This window comes from Syngnathus floridae, chromosome 14 (assembly GCF_059516105.1).
Source record: "Syngnathus floridae isolate MCC-2025c chromosome 14, RoL_Sflo_1.0, whole genome shotgun sequence".
Taxonomy (NCBI): domain Eukaryota; kingdom Metazoa; phylum Chordata; class Actinopteri; order Syngnathiformes; family Syngnathidae; genus Syngnathus; species Syngnathus floridae.
Genome location: NC_142426.1, coordinates 9,765,799 through 9,783,335, shown reverse-complemented (window position 1 = coordinate 9,783,335; position 17,537 = coordinate 9,765,799). Strand labels below are relative to the sequence as shown.

Genomic DNA, 17,537 nt, shown 5'->3' with positions numbered 1-17,537 from the left:
AATTTAAATAGTTGAGGTGCATTGTTTGGTGTTAGTCTATCTACCACTGAATCAATTATTGAAAAGTGAGATACGGAATGGTGACCACTCAATACTACTTGGTCGAGGCTAATGAAGAGAAGTGAGTGGACAGCTTTGAAAGGAAGTTAAGAAGGTGGGCAAGGCTGTCCGACTGTAAACTAGGTGGGCCTAAATTTTACTACCTGGATGAGGCATTGTTCCACATGCCTACTCATCTCCTCCTCGCTCCCAGCCAATGGGGCACTGCACAGCGGACATACCTGGCCCCCATCCTCAGGCTTCCTCCTCTTCATCTTTCCTATACGGGCTGGAAGGCACAAAAAGAGACAGAAAATTCAAATTTGACAAAACAAGACAATTTTGTCTACCCCTTCCTCATCTCTTTCACACACTTAATTAGAAATTTAACAGAGCAGAGCAGCCGTCATTGCGCCCAAAGACGTTTTTGTCTTAACTAGAAATGGCACACAGGGACATTAATTTTTAGCGAGCTTGAGGAAAAGAAGCGGCCGGTGAAACGGCGGCAGGGGCAATACAAATCTGGGAGGGGGTGAGTTGGTGAAAGGCTGTAGGGAAGGAAAAGTGAAGATGGTAGGGGGGGAAGTGATGCTAATAGAGGATAGCGTTGTTAAATAGAGAGGGGAAAAGGCTGCTAATTACATTCAGCAAGGCTCTCTGCCCTGCCTCCTAGCTATTAGACCAAACATGAGAATGATTCCTGGTTGCACATGAAGGCAGAGAAGTAATGAAGGGTTGATGCTTAAATTTTAGGGCAACTGTCATGTGCTTTAAAAAAGATTTCTTCCGAAAAGTACAAACTATTAAGCAAAAAAATAAAATAAAATGAATGTCCGTGTGTTTTATTATAGTGCGACCCTCACTATGTGATTATGTATTTACTTTTTGTTGAAGGACAGTGACTATGATGCCAGTCAACACAACATATAATAAAGACATTTTTTGACAGTTTATGTGATGATGTCATATAATATTGAAAAGAAAAACATTAAAGCATGACATTTGCGCGGAAAACTGGGATTCCGTTTCTGAACTTTGTTGATGCTAATTTGCAAAGGAGGTGTACTTACATGAGACATTCTGGAATAAAAACCAACAAACACAATCTCAGGCTGGATTTACACTGCAAATTAATCTGATATCTGACTGGAATCAGGCCTCTGTCAAATGTGGATTAAAAAAAATGATAGTTTGAATATATATATATTCCATAATAGCATACTGTAATAATGTAAATACAATAAAAATATATAAATATTGTTCATTTTATACCTCCTGCTATGCAATATTTTTCACGTGGTAGGTGATGTGTCGCTTAAATTGAAAATTTAGAGAAAAAAAGAAATCCCATTTGGCATTGATTCAAAATGAAGTGTAAATCCACATTAGGTGTCAAACCCAAAAAAATGTGACCTTAAGTGTACGTACCATTCAGCCGTGTTTGTCTGTTTGCACGAACTCGTAAAAATGTCTGCAAGCAGAAGAAATAATGCAAAGAAAATAAAACATTAGAGAAGAAGGCAACAATCGATTGAAATAGTAAGTCGAAATGTGGCTCTAAGGAGTGAGATGGCTTAGGATTCGAAAAGCTTGAGCGCTAAATTTAAGATCAAGAATGTGTGAAACCTACTTCTCGGTTGCCTTCCACCTCTTGCATTCCATTCGTGCATTAAAACTTATTGCGGGAACCCGGATAAGTGTGTTTCCAAATTCCGCACATTAGGGCAAACATTGTGCGGCGTTTATATTTTACAACGGATGGGAAAGGATTGAAACTGCCGCTCGTTTAGCGCAGAGAAAGGGACTCACGGAAGCCATGGTGGGTTGTTGTGATCATGTGACATCCACAAACGGAAGTTGTTGCTAGGTATTATGGCCACTAGAGGGAAGCAGAGCCTCTAATTCGTGAGCAACATTCCAGTGGCCCAAAATGCTCAGCTATTTTGATGCCTTTAACAACTACTTTTCAAATACTGTAACTAATTTGATAAACAAATAAAATATACTATGTATTAATTTAACAATGTTTATCCTTTATTGCCTGGTTGGTAAGCTTGAGCCCATCCAAGGTGGCAAGAGGTCGGGTACATATTACAACTATGGAAAATGAAGTCTTCATTTATCCCCCCCAAAAAAATTGTTGAAAAATGTATATTTTAGAAGGTGGGAGGAAGAGAAACAGTTTTCCTCTATAGTTTCTGACCAACTGCAACCCTTACTTTAGGTAGAGGCGGACTCCTACTACTACTATTATATCATAATCAAACATTTATTGAATGATAGTGGACTGATTTTTTTTTTTTTTTCCAGGGAGGGAGTATTGAGGTAGACTGGCAGCTAGAGAGAAAGGTGGTGGCAAACTCTTGCCATTATGCTTCATTTTCAGAGTGTCCATTGACTTAATCATTTGTATAATATAAGGTGATTTCAGCAGTTTCACTTAATGAGAAAATCTACTTTATAGCTATAAGGCCTTTATGAGCTGTGTCTTTTAGAACGTATGGCTGTAACCCTGTGGGGACTTAATAGATCTTATTTTATGGTGTAGGGGTGAAACCCACTTAACTTAAAGATATATCATGGCCTGTTAAACAAACGGAACAAACTTTGATGTAAAAAAAAAAATCACAAAGGAAATTAAAATTTTTGCAATCCGATTGAGTAATCATCAACTGATCAACAGATTAATCAATTATTAAAATATTCATTAGGTGCAGCCCAAAAGCCCACAGCCCTATATACATTGTGTGTGTGTATTTGTTTTCGTGTGTGTGACCTGATATCTGTCCGAGTGGTGGGCGTCGTCAGACGACAATGGCGAGACCACGGGAGACTCTCCCTCACGCTTGATGTGCACCGATAACAGCATTGACTAGACAGGGAGAGAAAAAAATAAAAATTATATAACATGTTCACTCAGATGTATTGTCAGCATACACAACAATGCAACAATATTTTATGTCGCTTTTTTTAAAATAAATAAATTGCACTTCACATGTGTGTCTGTGGGATCTATAGCACATCAAGTCCACACAGTACAGAGCGAAGTTGTCATACAAGACTTCTTGAATAGAAAGTAAATTGATGCCCTTGCAGAATTTTAGGAATGTCTCAAATACATGGCAGCAATGCGTGATAATGACTGTAACCTGCCTGCCTCTGTCTATAAAATGACTTCCACTGATGAGATTTAATGTTTATGGGATGTTAAAGGGAGTCAAGGAAGGAGGAGAGATTGATGAGAGAAGATGACGGTATAACCGGGGGAGGAGGGTTAAATATCCAAAAAGGTGGGGTATAAATGTCTGACACTGGACAATCATAAATCTGACTTCCGCACGCACACGCAAACACACACAAACTGATATCCACATTGTGACAAAGATAATCCAGTGAATTCCTCAAGGAGGTAACAACAATCTTCATTTTTCGCAGTGGGTGTGCTTCTGTTTCCCATGTGCCTGTCAATGAAATATTTGTATTTACAGTCGTCTTCTATTAATCACATGACGCAAAAGCTTAAGTACTCAAAAGCATTAATTTAATAATGTCAGAAATAACCATAGTTCAGTGCTGCGAGCTGCAATAAATTGGATTAATTAGTCAGGTTTAAAAAGGTCAGGAATAATTTACCTTGGGAGCTTGGAAAATATGCTGGAGTTGTATTTTGTGCGAATGACATTTAGTAACAAGATTCTTCATAAGGAGGACTTTTCAATAATATGTTGATATATATTACTTAATTTTATTTTGTCATGTGGTGGCACAAAATAGAATCATTTTTTTCAAGTAGTCTAATGTAACTGGATCCAGATATTACTGTATTTTGTCCAATCACTTGAAAAAAATTGAATAAACTCAACATATTATTTTTGTCAGTAGATGTGACTAGAAATATATCATATACATAATGTCGATCAACAATAACCATTTATTTAGCTCACTTCTTATCAGAACTGGATTACTGTGTATTTTACTTCCAGCATTTACCTCCTAAACTCCTTTTGACAATTGATGGCAGTCTTCACTTCTGTCTTTTTCCCTGTGGCAAAACATTTCACTTGTTTTGTTTAAAAAAAAAAAAAGTGCATTGATCTCACCTTAGGAGTTCCTGGAGTGACTGCTCCATCCTTTGGCGAAGGGATTTTACTGCTGTTGGAAAAAGAAAACAGTTACTTATATAAATGAATGAATCTCAACTGTTATCTCTGCTTGACTTTACCTGTAAAACCAATGTAAATAATACACAATCAGTGTGCATGAATATACATATATATGAAAAAAAAAAAACCCTATGTATTCCAGACCGTTCTACTTTCACCACCACTTGGAATGCTGTTTGGATTTTTAGTGTGCATTGTATGCATGTGTTGCGTGTGTATATTGTGTGTGTGACAGCTTCACCTCCACCAACAAAGAGAATAAACACGGGTGACATAGTCAAGCTGCCGTGTAATGTCGGGAAATCAGCCGACACTCCTCTCTCCACTTTTTTCCTCGCTGTGTTTCTGCCACCTCGCTTCTCCCTCTTTCTCTATTTTATTCATTACCAGGAACCTCTGCAGAGGCGTCAACTATAACAGCCACCTCCACCTGCTTGTTGACAGCGTCAAACAGTGACAAGAGTTGGAAGGGAGGGAGAGTAAAGGATGAAGAGGGGACAGTGGTTGAATGCCGACGAGGATAGGCGAAAATTGCCACAATGACAGAAGGGGGAGTGAGAGAAAGATAAAAGTATAGGGAAAATGTGGGTGAAGGAAAGGTGGTCTAGATGAAATGCAAGGACAAAGAATATGGGAGAATACCAGGCAATGTAAAAAGAGACTAAGCAGAGGGAAAGATGAAAGATGACAGAAAAAGAGAGCGAAAGAATCCCAAGGCCTAGTTGTCGGCACATCCGCTCGTGCAGCCGCACGCATGAGTTTGCCCAGTTCTATGAATTTTTGATAGCCGAGGGTTATGAGGCTGGGATATTCTGACGGATTGCCATGTTAAAGTAAGGAGACGAATGTGGAAATGAGCAGCACAACAAAGTGAAACAAACAAACACACAGATTGACAGCAGGATAAGGGAGGGAAGAATGAAAGCTGCGAGAAAAAAATGGTGGTGCAGGGATAACGAGATGCGGTGTACATGTGAAAGGTAACAAGTGAGGAGTCCTGAGGACATGCTGGTGGTGAAAATAAGTACAGTTAATGACCCTGAACCAAAGGACTCCGGATTTAATGGAGAAGATATACCGTCCACTCCCCTCAGAACGCCTCACAGTAACCCACCAGCATACATATTTATTAAATGACACACGTGGCTTATATCATAACTGCGTGTCTGATGTTTGTACCAACAACTCAATCCAAAATCAAAATCGCTAAAAAAATCAATGCGTTATAATGCAGAGAGCAAAACACTAGTTGTTGTATATCTATGGCACGTGTCAAACTCAAGGCCCGGGGGCCAGATACGGCCCGCCACATCATTTTATGTGGCCCGCGAAGACAGCATCACTATTTATTATTATTAGGTTGCAATAACTGACAATGTATGGGTTAAGATAAGCCACGAGGAACATCAATTGGTCTGTCATAGACAAATTTGTCAAAACTGCTGCTCCTGAATGCTTTTTACCTTTCTGCGTCATCTAAAGAGATGCAAGTAAAAGTGAATTGATCATGAAAAAAAAAAGAGAAAAATGATGACTGGGGATGGAAAGGTGGCGAGATATGTAGATTACTTTGCCCTCATGAGTCACCTGAGGTGTATAGGGCATGAAAGATTTCCATTTGCTCAACTATGTGTGATATTCGTGTCCATAGATGAAAAGCTGCAGACCATGAAGAAGCAAAAGACCTCTGTCACAGGAGACGGTGTGTAATCTAACACGTGTGACATACATCGATAATCACGGTAAGAATTTTTTTTTTAGTTATTTCATTCTTTCATCCCCCCGCCAACACACACATATGCATACCTTAGTTTCCATATTCACAACTATTTCATTCAGCAAGCTCAGGTCTTCATTAAAGGAGAATTTACAACAAATTGGACCAAATTCCCCTTGTCACTTTTAATGTGGGCTGCAACCATGCAGAGAGCCAGAGACAAAGACTGGGCGAGGAATGTAAAATCTGGCAAATTTTGGTGGAAAAAATTAACACACGCAAACAGGAAGGTTTTTTTTCCGTCATGTTTTCCAGTCCACTTCAAATTCTTATCTTTAATGTTTTCCAGTCATTATTGTAATAATTTCCCAAGGATCGTAGTTACCAAATTATAAGTGCAAGAAACAGAATACTTCTTGAAAGATCAGAAGATAAAAATGCTAGCCCATTATTAGAATTACCGTATTTTCTGGACTATAAGGCGCACCTTCAATGAATCGCCCATTTTAAAACTCTGTCCTTATATATGGCGCACTGAACTACGTATAAGGCGCACCATTAATGCATCATGTCAGATTTTTAATCCAAATCAAATCATTCTCCATTTTATCTTTGTTATTTCAACTTCAGACGCAACAAATTACTTTATAATCACAAAATAATGATCCATAGTCATTTAGATTCATGATTCATAGTCTTCAGCGGGCCACTTATGATTGATTTCATGACACAATGCTTCAGGCCAGTTTAAATTTAGGAATTTGGTCCATATATAAGGCGCACCGGACTATAAGGCGCACTGTCGGCTTTTGAGAAAATTTTGGGTTTTGAGGGGCGCCTTATAGTCTGGAAAATATGGGTCTCTGAGCTCGTATATAGTTGTGCGTATGATTGCGATACACAATGAGGGTTCATTTCCTACCTAAGGCACATGTTGGCTAGCCTTTCAATCTCTGTTTCCATGTGTTCTTGTAGCTCGCCGGGCCTGAGCAGCACTTGACAGATGGGGCAGATTGGAGCCTGGCTGTCATACAGTGACATTTTCTTCTTACCTGGAAACAACAAAAGAAAATGTGAGTTAAAACAAGTTCTATTGATGTAGAGCCAGGGACCTAAATAACAAAATATATCCTTCAGGATGCCTTTTTATGACTTTTAAAGTCAAATCTGGCTATAATCAAACACATAATTTGAGACCGAATTTCAACCACCAAATCGTCACTCTGCTAGTCGTATCTTCAAGGACACAACTTCGTTATGCCAGTCTGACAAAATTGGCAAACTTGCACCTCTACTAAAAATAGGAGACGCATTTTCTCATGCGCCGTCAATGAAAATAGAACCCTTGGGTTTAGGTTAAGGCAGTGTAAAAGGAATTAAAGAAAGTGTCTACTTTGGATGAGATAATGGTGTATAGACTCTGCCAACACGAGCTTACCCGTACTTCATTGCTCTTGATCGGGAGAAAAACTTGTGGTAGAAAAGTTAAATAATAGGTTCATAAATTAGATAACACTTTCAGATGGGTTATATTTAGCCAATCAGTTCATTTATTTTTAGAACAAGAACAATAGGCTCTAACTCAGCCAGGATATCCTTTTAAAATATCTTTTTATCGTGGCAACTAAAGGATGACGAAATAAGACTATTGTCTTTGGGATAGCTCATTTGAACACCAACAAAAGAACAATCAAACAGATAATTGTATTCTGTACATCATTTGCAGTTTGTGTTCACGTGTATTGAATTCATCTAATTTTTTTGTCACTTAATCTAAAATATATTTCTCTTACTATTTTTCAGCACACACCAAAACTCTCACTGCCTTCTCCTAATCTTATCCAAACTAGTGCACAGTCTTCAATTAAAATACTAATTCTTGTATTCCGTTTAAAACATGCACACAGCATCAGTGAACAGATATGAAACCTTTTAATGGCAAAATGTATTTTTAAAACATTTATGTGCTACCGCATGTTTCTTGTTGCGGTACGCTTATGTTGTTTGCTATTTTACTTTTTCCTTTCTCTGTCAAATATTCCCTGAGGGATGTGAATGATTGCAGGAGGCAATGGACAGATAAATCCAGGGGAGGAGGCAAAGATGGGTGGAGAGGGTATGTGTTGAGGTATGGGGTGTGTTGTTGATGTCGCACACCAGTCTTGTCAGCGGCTTAAAGATGATTGATGTCGGAACACAACAGAATTTGCACACACACATAGAAACACACATGCACACGAATATACACACACGAATACACACACACGCACCCTAAAGTTAAAAAAACAGGGTCCCTTCAATCTTGGGGAGCACATGACATCACCATGTGGCTGGACAGAGTGAGAAATGAAGTTGAGAAAGGGAGGAGAATGAGAAGTGATGAGAATGGAAGGAGAGGAAGAGTGGGACAATAACAGGGAAATAGGCCTGACAAGACTTTTTAGGGTTGAGATTCCTCAGGACGCCAAATGGTACTGCAAAGAAGGGATGGATGAATGCATGGATGGATGGAGGAGAAGGGGTGAGGAGGTGCTCGAGTCACTGACAGCTGTGATTGAGAGTAGGCCAGATTCCACCTAATGTACAAAGATGGATTGTCTCATCTTTATTTTCTTTCAATTGTCCCTCCAGCACCCCGTCTCAAACCTCTGTATATATTTCACTCCCTCCAGTTCACATTTTCCCAATTTCATCCTTTTGTTCCAACTCTCTTAATCCAACCTCTAATCTTTCCCACATTTGCTACTCGTTCATCTCTTCTTTGGGTTTCATCTTTGTCATATGGTCCAAGAACTTCTCAGATTTTTTTTTTAGTTTGTAGAACAGAATGTCATTGAACAAATACACTCCAGTGTGCACATTATGTGTCGTCGGGTAACATCATTAGTCAGTTAAATTAATACGTAATGATGTGAACTTATAATACGGACATAGTCTATTTAAGTTTCTTACATCTTCATGAGTCAGTTATAAATAATGTATAATTAAGTAAGAGCCATGAAAAATATTCCGTCAGAAACTCTGATGAATGAAATGAGTCATTCCACTCAAATAAGACTATTAAAACACACACACGTCCCCATTTTTACTATTTGAGCCAGTAAAAATGTCATCAACTTTAGAGTCACCAAGTCTGATTGAAAATGGAAAACCTTTAAGATTCTTTTCTTTAATAACACGAAACGCTGCCTGCTCTTTGAGCCTAATGAGCAATCAAAAGAGTCCAGATGGTGAGGAGGGGGAGATGCATCATATGGAAGAATGGTGAGCTAAGTAAAATGGCTCTCTGTTTTTCTATCTTTGTCCTTCATCATCACTTTCATGTTCCTCCTCAGTCCCCCCCACCCCCTTTGACCTTTCCATATTACCTGCATTGTCGTTCGCTTTAACCCTATACATCCTTATGCACCAATACATTTCAACAAGCTTCATCTTTGATTTTGGCAATTTTCTCTTTTCCTCTCTGTCTTCCCATCAGTTGCCCATCCCTGTGTCGCTTTGGTCCAGATGAAGTGGGAATCAATAGATGCAAGATAGCGCACGGCTCCCAGTCACAGACAACAATGGGCTGAGGCAAAAGGCCACCTCCAGAGAGGACGGGGATTGTCAGCTCAATACTCACTCTCAATGGAAGCAAAGATAAAAAACCATTTGGGGTGCCCTCATGGCTCAGTGGGCTAAGAGGCACACCATGTACTCACAACACGGCTCCGAATCCCATTTAATGACCTGCATTGCGTGTCATCCCTTCACTTTTATCTCACCTATCATGGCAGTGTCTCAAGAAATCGCTTCCCAAGTTAAATTCTACTAGCTGCAACCACACATGTTCATGCAGGAAATGCCATTTAATTTCAATTAATTCGTGCATAATAAAGAGCTACATCCACCTTGAGCTTTTATTTATTATTTTCTTTATTTATCTTTTATATCTTCTATCACAGATTGGATTGCGTTGTAAATTACAAAAGCAATTAGCTAATGAGGGCCGGGCATGTAAAATGGATTTAAGTACAACAATACGAGTGCGGGGGAAAAACAGAGGGCTAGATTTTACGAGTTGGCACATATACGGTATTTAGAGCTCTCCGCATACTGTGGCACACTAACAAAAACACACACGCACTTTTCCCAAATGGAATTACAAACATGTTGAGGCTATTTTTCTGCCCTTGAACATCGTCTTGTGTGTGCGTGAACAAACACCCAGTTGCAATTCGGCCTCTTTGTTGTTCGAATAAATGAGTTTTCTGACATGCATCAAGTGTTTACGCCTGCTTAGCCTTCTTTTCTTGCTCCTCCCTCCCACTGCTTGCCAGGCCAGTTAGCTATAACACCCGCCAACATTGGTAAACAAGGAAATCTCTCAGCTGCAGCCCAGCGCGTAACTGCATTACAGAGCCCGATAACCTCTTCAAATAATGTGCGATAAGGGGAATTTGATTTGATTCGCAGAAAAGGGAAAGAAGGCCACTTCTGTTTCCCTTCAATCACCTCCTTTTACTTTCTTTCCTTGTTCCTCTTTCTTTTCATTTTCTCTCTCCTTTTACCACACAATTTTCTCCACACCTTCTCTTTACTTAGCTTAAGGGGTCCAGGCCTCATCTTGTCTCAAATGACCCTCCCACCCACCTCTTCCCTCTCACCAGAATGACACAACCTCGCATCCGCAATCAAATAAATGCCGCCAATGTGTCAGCCTTCATTTTGACTCTCCCCTCTTTTCGCAGCGACAATGGAAGGTGAGGTGAGCGTGGGTGGGGGTTCCGCAAAGCCATCATCTCCATAATGGTAAATATGAGCCCAAAACCAGGGATAGTATTAACACAAATGGGTCTAGCAAGGTGTCTCCAAGAGAGATGATATGTTTTTTTCCAAAGTGAGCTGTGATTTAAGCGAGCAAGACACTGGGCTGATTGTTGCCTCTGTGTGTGCTCATGTGCTAAATAGATGGGTCTATGTGGCTCATTCAGAGGACATTTGATGAAATGGAACGGGGGTCAACTTCAGTTTGCCACCCAGGTTGCGTTCTAGTGCGCCATGTGTGTGTGCACGCTTCGAGTGTCTTGCCTTATCGGCGTGTGTGAGCGCTTGTGTGAATGTGCTTGCATGTTCACCCACACTGACAGTGATGCATGGCACTTTTAAATAGCGCTCCTCCACACCCTGCTCAAAACTCATCACCGGGCTCTTTCACTATCCCGCCCTCGCCTTTCTCCCAGGGGTTGTCACTTTTAGAAAAGCAAATGAAATGTCGGCATGCTGGGGAGGCGGGATCAGGAGATGGCTGGATATAGGGATCAAGAGGAGACAGGTGTGTGTGTGTGTGTGTAATGTCTGGTGAGTTGAAAGCTCTGTCTCCATGCATGTTTTACTTAATAAAAAAAATTAAATGACAAAATAATTAGTTTTAACTGGACAGTCATTTATTTCCATTATTGCACTTTCCAGTTATGTAGAACTGCATTAAATCATTCTAAGGCCACAATTAGAATAGATTGGTGAAGATCATAACCGCATTGATAAATTAGAATTTTTAATCTGTCATCTGCAAATAAAAACAGATATTTTCGTATAAACCTTGTATCGGATGCTTAGATTTTTCAAGATCACCAATGAAAAGGTGTCTGTTTTAAGGTAGAACACAGAAATACTCGGGCAGATAAATTAGCACATCATAAATAATCCTGCCTTGTTTTCCTGGGCTCTGCAGATAAATGATGATCTGATGATCTTGGTGCACACGTGTGTTTTTGTGTGCATCAACGTGTGTAATGTGGGTTTTACTCAAGGGACCTTGCTGCGCGTGTCTGTGTGAAAGGCACAGCAGTGGGATGCTGGAGAGGTTATCTCCAACCACTGACAACTGTTTATTCAATCAATCACTATGTCACATGCGTGTGAGTGTGTGTGCGTGAGTGTGTGTTCATTTGTAATATAGTGAGGAAATAGTAAAGGAGACAGAAGTAAATTAATGGAGCATGAACCACTCGCTGACCCACTGAGGAATATCAAACCACTGCTCTTTAAGATACAATTCTCAAATAATTATTATTATAATGAGCAAAATACGATTGCCCACTCTGAATTCAACTCAAATATAGAAGTCTGATTTTCTTTTGCTAATATTCTAGTAGGCTTGGTGTACAAAATATATTCTTCCAAAAAAAGTGACAGAATGGTATTCGGATTTCCTCTCCTGACAGCCTCTGTTTCATTTCACCTTCCTCAGAGGAGGGCCACCTAACGAAGAGGTGTGGGTGCGAGGCCTGTCGGTGCTCATCTCCATGTCAAAGGGTCTACCGGGGAACATGCCGTCTGGCAGCGGTAGAGGGAGGATCAGCAAGTAGGAAGCAAAAGCCCAGACTTAGCCTTAATCACTGTATAAAACAGACACAGCTTGTGTTGTTTGAACAGATGTCATCATCTCCTGTCTCCACATTTCATCTTCATATATATATATATATATTATATATATTTTCCTTTCTTTCATGCACCTTTTTTCTAAATTTTCCTGTGATTCCATTACAGTATCTTCCTTCCTCCCATTGTCTCCCTCCCTCCCTGCTGCTTTCATATGGTCTAGCAGTTGAATTAATTACCAAAGCCAATTAACGGTAGATTGGCTGATGTTTTAACTAATTAGCTATAATGAGGGTTGTGGATGCCCGCTTGGTGTTAATTGAATCTTAACACAAAGGGAGGAGGGCAATGGGAGGAGGGACAGATGGATGGGGAGATAGATGGATCACGGCATGTGCACATCTTACACATGCATGAACATGAGTGGTTATTGATGACGATACAGTATGTCGATCATATTTTACAGCACCCACCTCGTTGACAGACTCTTTACCTTCATTTTGTCCTTATGAAAACCAAAAAATGCACATGAACAATCTTATACTAGCGTATTTTCCGCACTATAAGGCGCACCGGATTATAAGGCGCACCTTCAATGAATGGCCCATTTTAAAACTTTGTCCATATATAAGGCACACCGGATTATAAGGCGCATAGAATAAATAACTCAACGTTGCTCAAACGTTAATGCAATCACAATATAGTAACACTCGAAATAGTGAAAACAATAACAATATATCAATAACTCAACGTTGCTCAAACGTTAATATCACACAACACACAAAATAAACACGTAAAGCTTACATTAATAAGTTAGTGCTCATCCACGAATCCATATCGGTCCATATATAAGGCGCACTGGATTATAAGGCGCACTGTCGGCTTTAGAGCAAATTGGAGGTTTTTAGGTGCACCTTATAGTGCGGAAAATACGGTATATTCTGAGACATGCAGCCAGACGATCACAGGGCATACCTATGGACAATTTGGAGCATTTTTTTAGACTATGCCAACAAACTGGCGGAACCCCATGCAAGCACGAGGAGAACATGCAAACTCCACACAGAAAAGCTGGAGCTGGAATCAAACCCTCTGAACTGTGAGCCGGACGTGCTAACCAATACGCGACATTGCATTATATTTTATCAACAGCAATTTCTGTATGTAAAGATCTGCATTGTGCATGTTTGTTATTGAAATACGTGTCTTACAAAGAGGAGCAATAGATTAAAATCTTAAATCAATGTCACACTGTCCTCTCAGGGCCAGATTAGCGTCTGCATATACCTGAGCTTCATTGTCACCTGCTATATAATAGCTAAGTTGAATGTATGAATGATTTAAAAGGATCTATGGGTTAAGACAAATCCTGATGAGCAGCGAAAAATTGTATATGTGTTAAGTGGCTGAGCTACAGATTTAGTATCCTTTTTGATTGAATAAATGTAATCATTTCCTTTACTTACAACCCCTGGTAAAAAATGGAGTCACCAGTCTCTGCGGATCTCATTATGGAGTCATAAAAAAAACAACAACTACAAAAGAACACTTCAACACACCACGAGTAGTTTGTTGCACCACCTACGGCTTTTATAACTGCTCGCAGTCTGAGGTGTGGACTTAATGAGGGATAAAGAGTACTCGTCATCAGTCTGGCTCCAGTTTTGCAGGTTGGAGGCTTGTCATGGACCATTTTCTTCAACGTCCACCAAAGATTTTCAATACAATTGAGATCCCGACTAGCATATTTAGCAGAATAGCATATTTTCTATCCCTTCATTTCTTTTAGTATTTCTTAAAGGCAGGAAGTTGCCATTTGAAATTGCTTTTGTTTACGTCCGTGATATGCTTTTTTCAACAAATTCAAAAAACTGAATGAACATCCTCAGCGACTAGTAATTCCATGATTTTTGCCAGGAGTTGTAGATGTGTATTAGGTGTTTGGAAAATTTCACGAGCATGTCATTGAAATGACACTACACTATGCTGTATGCCTGAATGTCCTTATGTGTCACATTACGCAAAGTTATGACATATCCCTGGCCTCCTTGTGTTACATCATCTTGCTGATCGAAAGGCATGAATACCGAAGGTGGCCATAAAAATCTGCATGGCCGTGTAAAACGCTTAATGATTTTAAAGTTACATGAGAAAAGAGCCTGCAGTTTGTCTCATCTATCAAGTCTAGCACCGGAGGCGTCGCCAAATGGCCCTGCCACCTAACCTGCAGGCTCTTAGCGATCCAAGGCCCGACTCTCCCTCCTGCTTAGTGTCTGACTGGAATTTTTAATAAAAAAAAATAAAAGCAAATATATTAAATCCAATTAAAATAAAAAATATATATAAAAAAGCTGCTCTTCCAAATTTGCATTGGGGTATATTTTTGTAAAAAAAAAAGCCAAAAATTAAAAGGAGATTATATAGACCAAAGACATGTGGGCCTGATGTCATTAAGCACCAGAAGATATTGCACACACCAAGTGTCCATCAGATACATGCATATATATTGGATTGCGTTTTTGCTGTGATGTTTTGACAACCTCAATTCATTCTTTGCATTTCAACTCAGCAGCATATTCACTTGCAAATTTTGGAGGGAATTGCATAGCCTTCTGAATTCAACAAAAAGAAGCCCAAAAAACTCATCAAAAAATCTATCAGCAGCACCAAAAATTAGCCATGACAATCATGGCAGGCAAACCTTCTATTTCCTTTCAACAATGCCAAGGAAGGAAAGGTACGACCAATGTTTTTTTCTTTTTTTTAAGGGGGGGGGGCTATTGGTGGGAAATAGCACCTCTAAATGTGCACCGATATAAAGCTGTGCACCACAATAGCCAAATGTAAATCAGATAAATACAAGGAATTGATGTCATTCAAACAGCCCAAGTCTGAAATCGGGTGAGCCTTTTGCTCAGCAGATACAATTGCGGGTCTGCGTGCGTGTGTGTGTGTGTGCGTGCGTGTGTAGGATTGTCAGCGATTGAGAAGAACCTATTTCCTCTTGCTGAATCCCTGGCTCTAAATGATGGATTGATATCTCTCTTGTCATGGATTATATGTGAATATGTGTGCGAGTGCATGAGCCCTCTCAGCCTCTTGCTGCCTCTCCTCTCAGGCCCTTATCAGCTCTTGTCACAAACAGAGGATAGGGGATAATCCTTCATACAAGGGTAGCAGTCTGGTCTTCCATCTATCTAGCTGTCTGTCTGTGCAATGCCCGTTATATTACCGCCACTCTCCTAAATGCAGCTACACTCAAAATAAAACACACCAATCAAACTTCCTGCATTGCAGGAGTGTGCGTTGGCATGGTTTAGGGCAGGGGTGTCAAACTCATTTTTGTCGCGGGCCGCATCGTAGTCATAGTTCCCCATTATGATTGTCAACGTCTTCTATATACAGTAAAGGCTACAAAACAAACTGATGAATAACTAGTTTTGAAATCTGAGACATGTAAAAACTGTTCAGATATTTTAAAAAAAGTGGTGATAAAATTTGCCAGGAATATCTCTGTTTTTTTTTTTTTTTTTAAAGTGATGACAATTTGTAATTTTAGTAATGACACAAAGTCGATGCCTAATTCGCGGACCACGTAAAATGATGTGGTGGGCCATACCTAGCCCCAGGCCTCCAGTTTGACACCCATGATTTAGGGGGTGATAATAGTCACAGTTTTAGTGTGCTGTATTTGGTCGTAATATATGACTTGTTCAATCAATTTTGCAAAAAAGTCAAAAGTTGAGTTATTTGATATACAATCAACATCCAGCAACATTAGATACACCTACTCAATCTTTGAGAAAAGCTGTATTAAAATGTCTGCTTTAAACCAATGTCAAGATCTTTTAAGGTAATAATTGGATTGATGTGTACTATTGTAGTTCTAGTTCGTGTACCTTTTCTCCTTTGCAGTTAAAGAAATTTAGCCGACATTGAAAAACAGCCTATAGCACAATAATAGCATACTGCTTTTTCATAAACTTACTAAATTTCTATAGTATAGACGATTGCCAAGAATTAACATAAAGACTTCAAATTAATAAATTCAAACTTGCTGAACATTATGATGCTTTGAACCGCCACACTTGTAGTTTGTGTGCTATCCATATGCCCAAGACAGAAGAAGGTTCTTTGGGTCACCTTGAGTTCTGACTTAGACTCAAGCATTGTTTATGAGCACATTCTGAAATTGTATTTTATAGACATTTGAAATAAAACAGACGGGACACAGACAGAGCGGGAAAAAACATAATTGCTGGATGGAATTGTGATATTTAAGCTTGACTATAACAATAAAATATCTCTGAAGCACAACGAGTAGCAAAAATCTCAGAATTCATACAGATGCACTTGAGCAGATATAGGATGTCTATCACACCTGAGGCTATTCCATGTACATCTGAATTGTGTGAATAGGAAGGTTGGTGTGTGTACTCACGAGGGAATCAGATATGTTGTGATTGCATCACATGAGCAATTGGTTGTCATTGTGATCTTTATCAGCATGCAATCTCTGCTCATTCACTTCCTCTCCATATCTCTTCACTCTATGGCCAATAGAGGGCAATGTTTCACAACACTTCGTTTATGTTAGTTCTCTGAGCTATAATAATATTTCAGTATTCCACAATTATGTTGCATTTATATGATTTCAGGTGCAGAATATTTAGTTCATATTTGAGAAAAAGTTGCTTTTTTTTAGCAGTTCTTTTCAAAAATCCAATGCAATTGAAATAGTTAAAATAAAGAACAATGTATGAAAAATATATTTTTTACTTTCTCTCACCTCTCATGTGAGCGCTACATTTATGCTCATGTAATCGCTACTTTTATCTATGTTTGGTCAAGACGCATATGGATATATACGATACATCTCACATACTTCAGAAAAACTCCCGTGATGCTGTATTTTATCTCCAACACACAAGAAACACCCTGGAAGGACAAATCCTACAGCTCAAATCAATAGAGAATTAAAGGGACTCAAATGGCTTTAGCCCACACATTAACCCGCCTTCTGTTTACTCACTATTTTTCTTTCCCCATCTTTTCTAGTATCCTCCCCTCTTTTCTTTTTTGGTGTCTTGTCCTTCCCTAATAGCTAAGGCCCCTGATAAGTGCACTTCTTTCTTGAGTATGGGTTTTGGTGACAGAGAACAGAATGAAATGCGTTGTGTTGCTTAGTTTGGGCCTCAAAAACCATAAGGTGTGCCAATGGTGCCCGAGATGGTCGGACGAAGTAATAGCAAATA

The 17,537-nt window shown here is 39.4% G+C and overlaps 1 protein-coding gene across 7 annotated transcripts in view; it reads right to left on the bottom strand.

Moving 5' to 3' along the window:
- The window catches only part of rnf220a (ring finger protein 220a), a 101,099-nt gene that overhangs the window by 12,511 nt on the left and 71,051 nt on the right, over positions 1–17,537 (bottom strand). For 4 of the 7 annotated variants that reach the window (XM_088397416.1, XM_088397412.1, XM_088397413.1 and 1 more), the window contains exons 3-7: positions 6,842–6,971; positions 4,140–4,191; positions 2,816–2,911; positions 1,468–1,510; positions 204–328 (exon numbers count right to left, since the gene is read on the bottom strand). In XM_088397416.1, the coding sequence (XP_088253542.1) occupies positions 204–328; positions 1,468–1,510; positions 2,816–2,911; positions 4,140–4,191; positions 6,842–6,971 (446 nt within the window). Of the gene's footprint in view, positions 1–203; positions 329–1,467; positions 1,511–1,669; positions 1,880–2,815; positions 2,912–4,139; positions 4,192–6,841; positions 6,972–17,537 lie in introns of those variants that run through there. The other 3 variants (XM_088397410.1, XM_088397414.1, XM_088397415.1) reach the window with 2 other exon arrangements.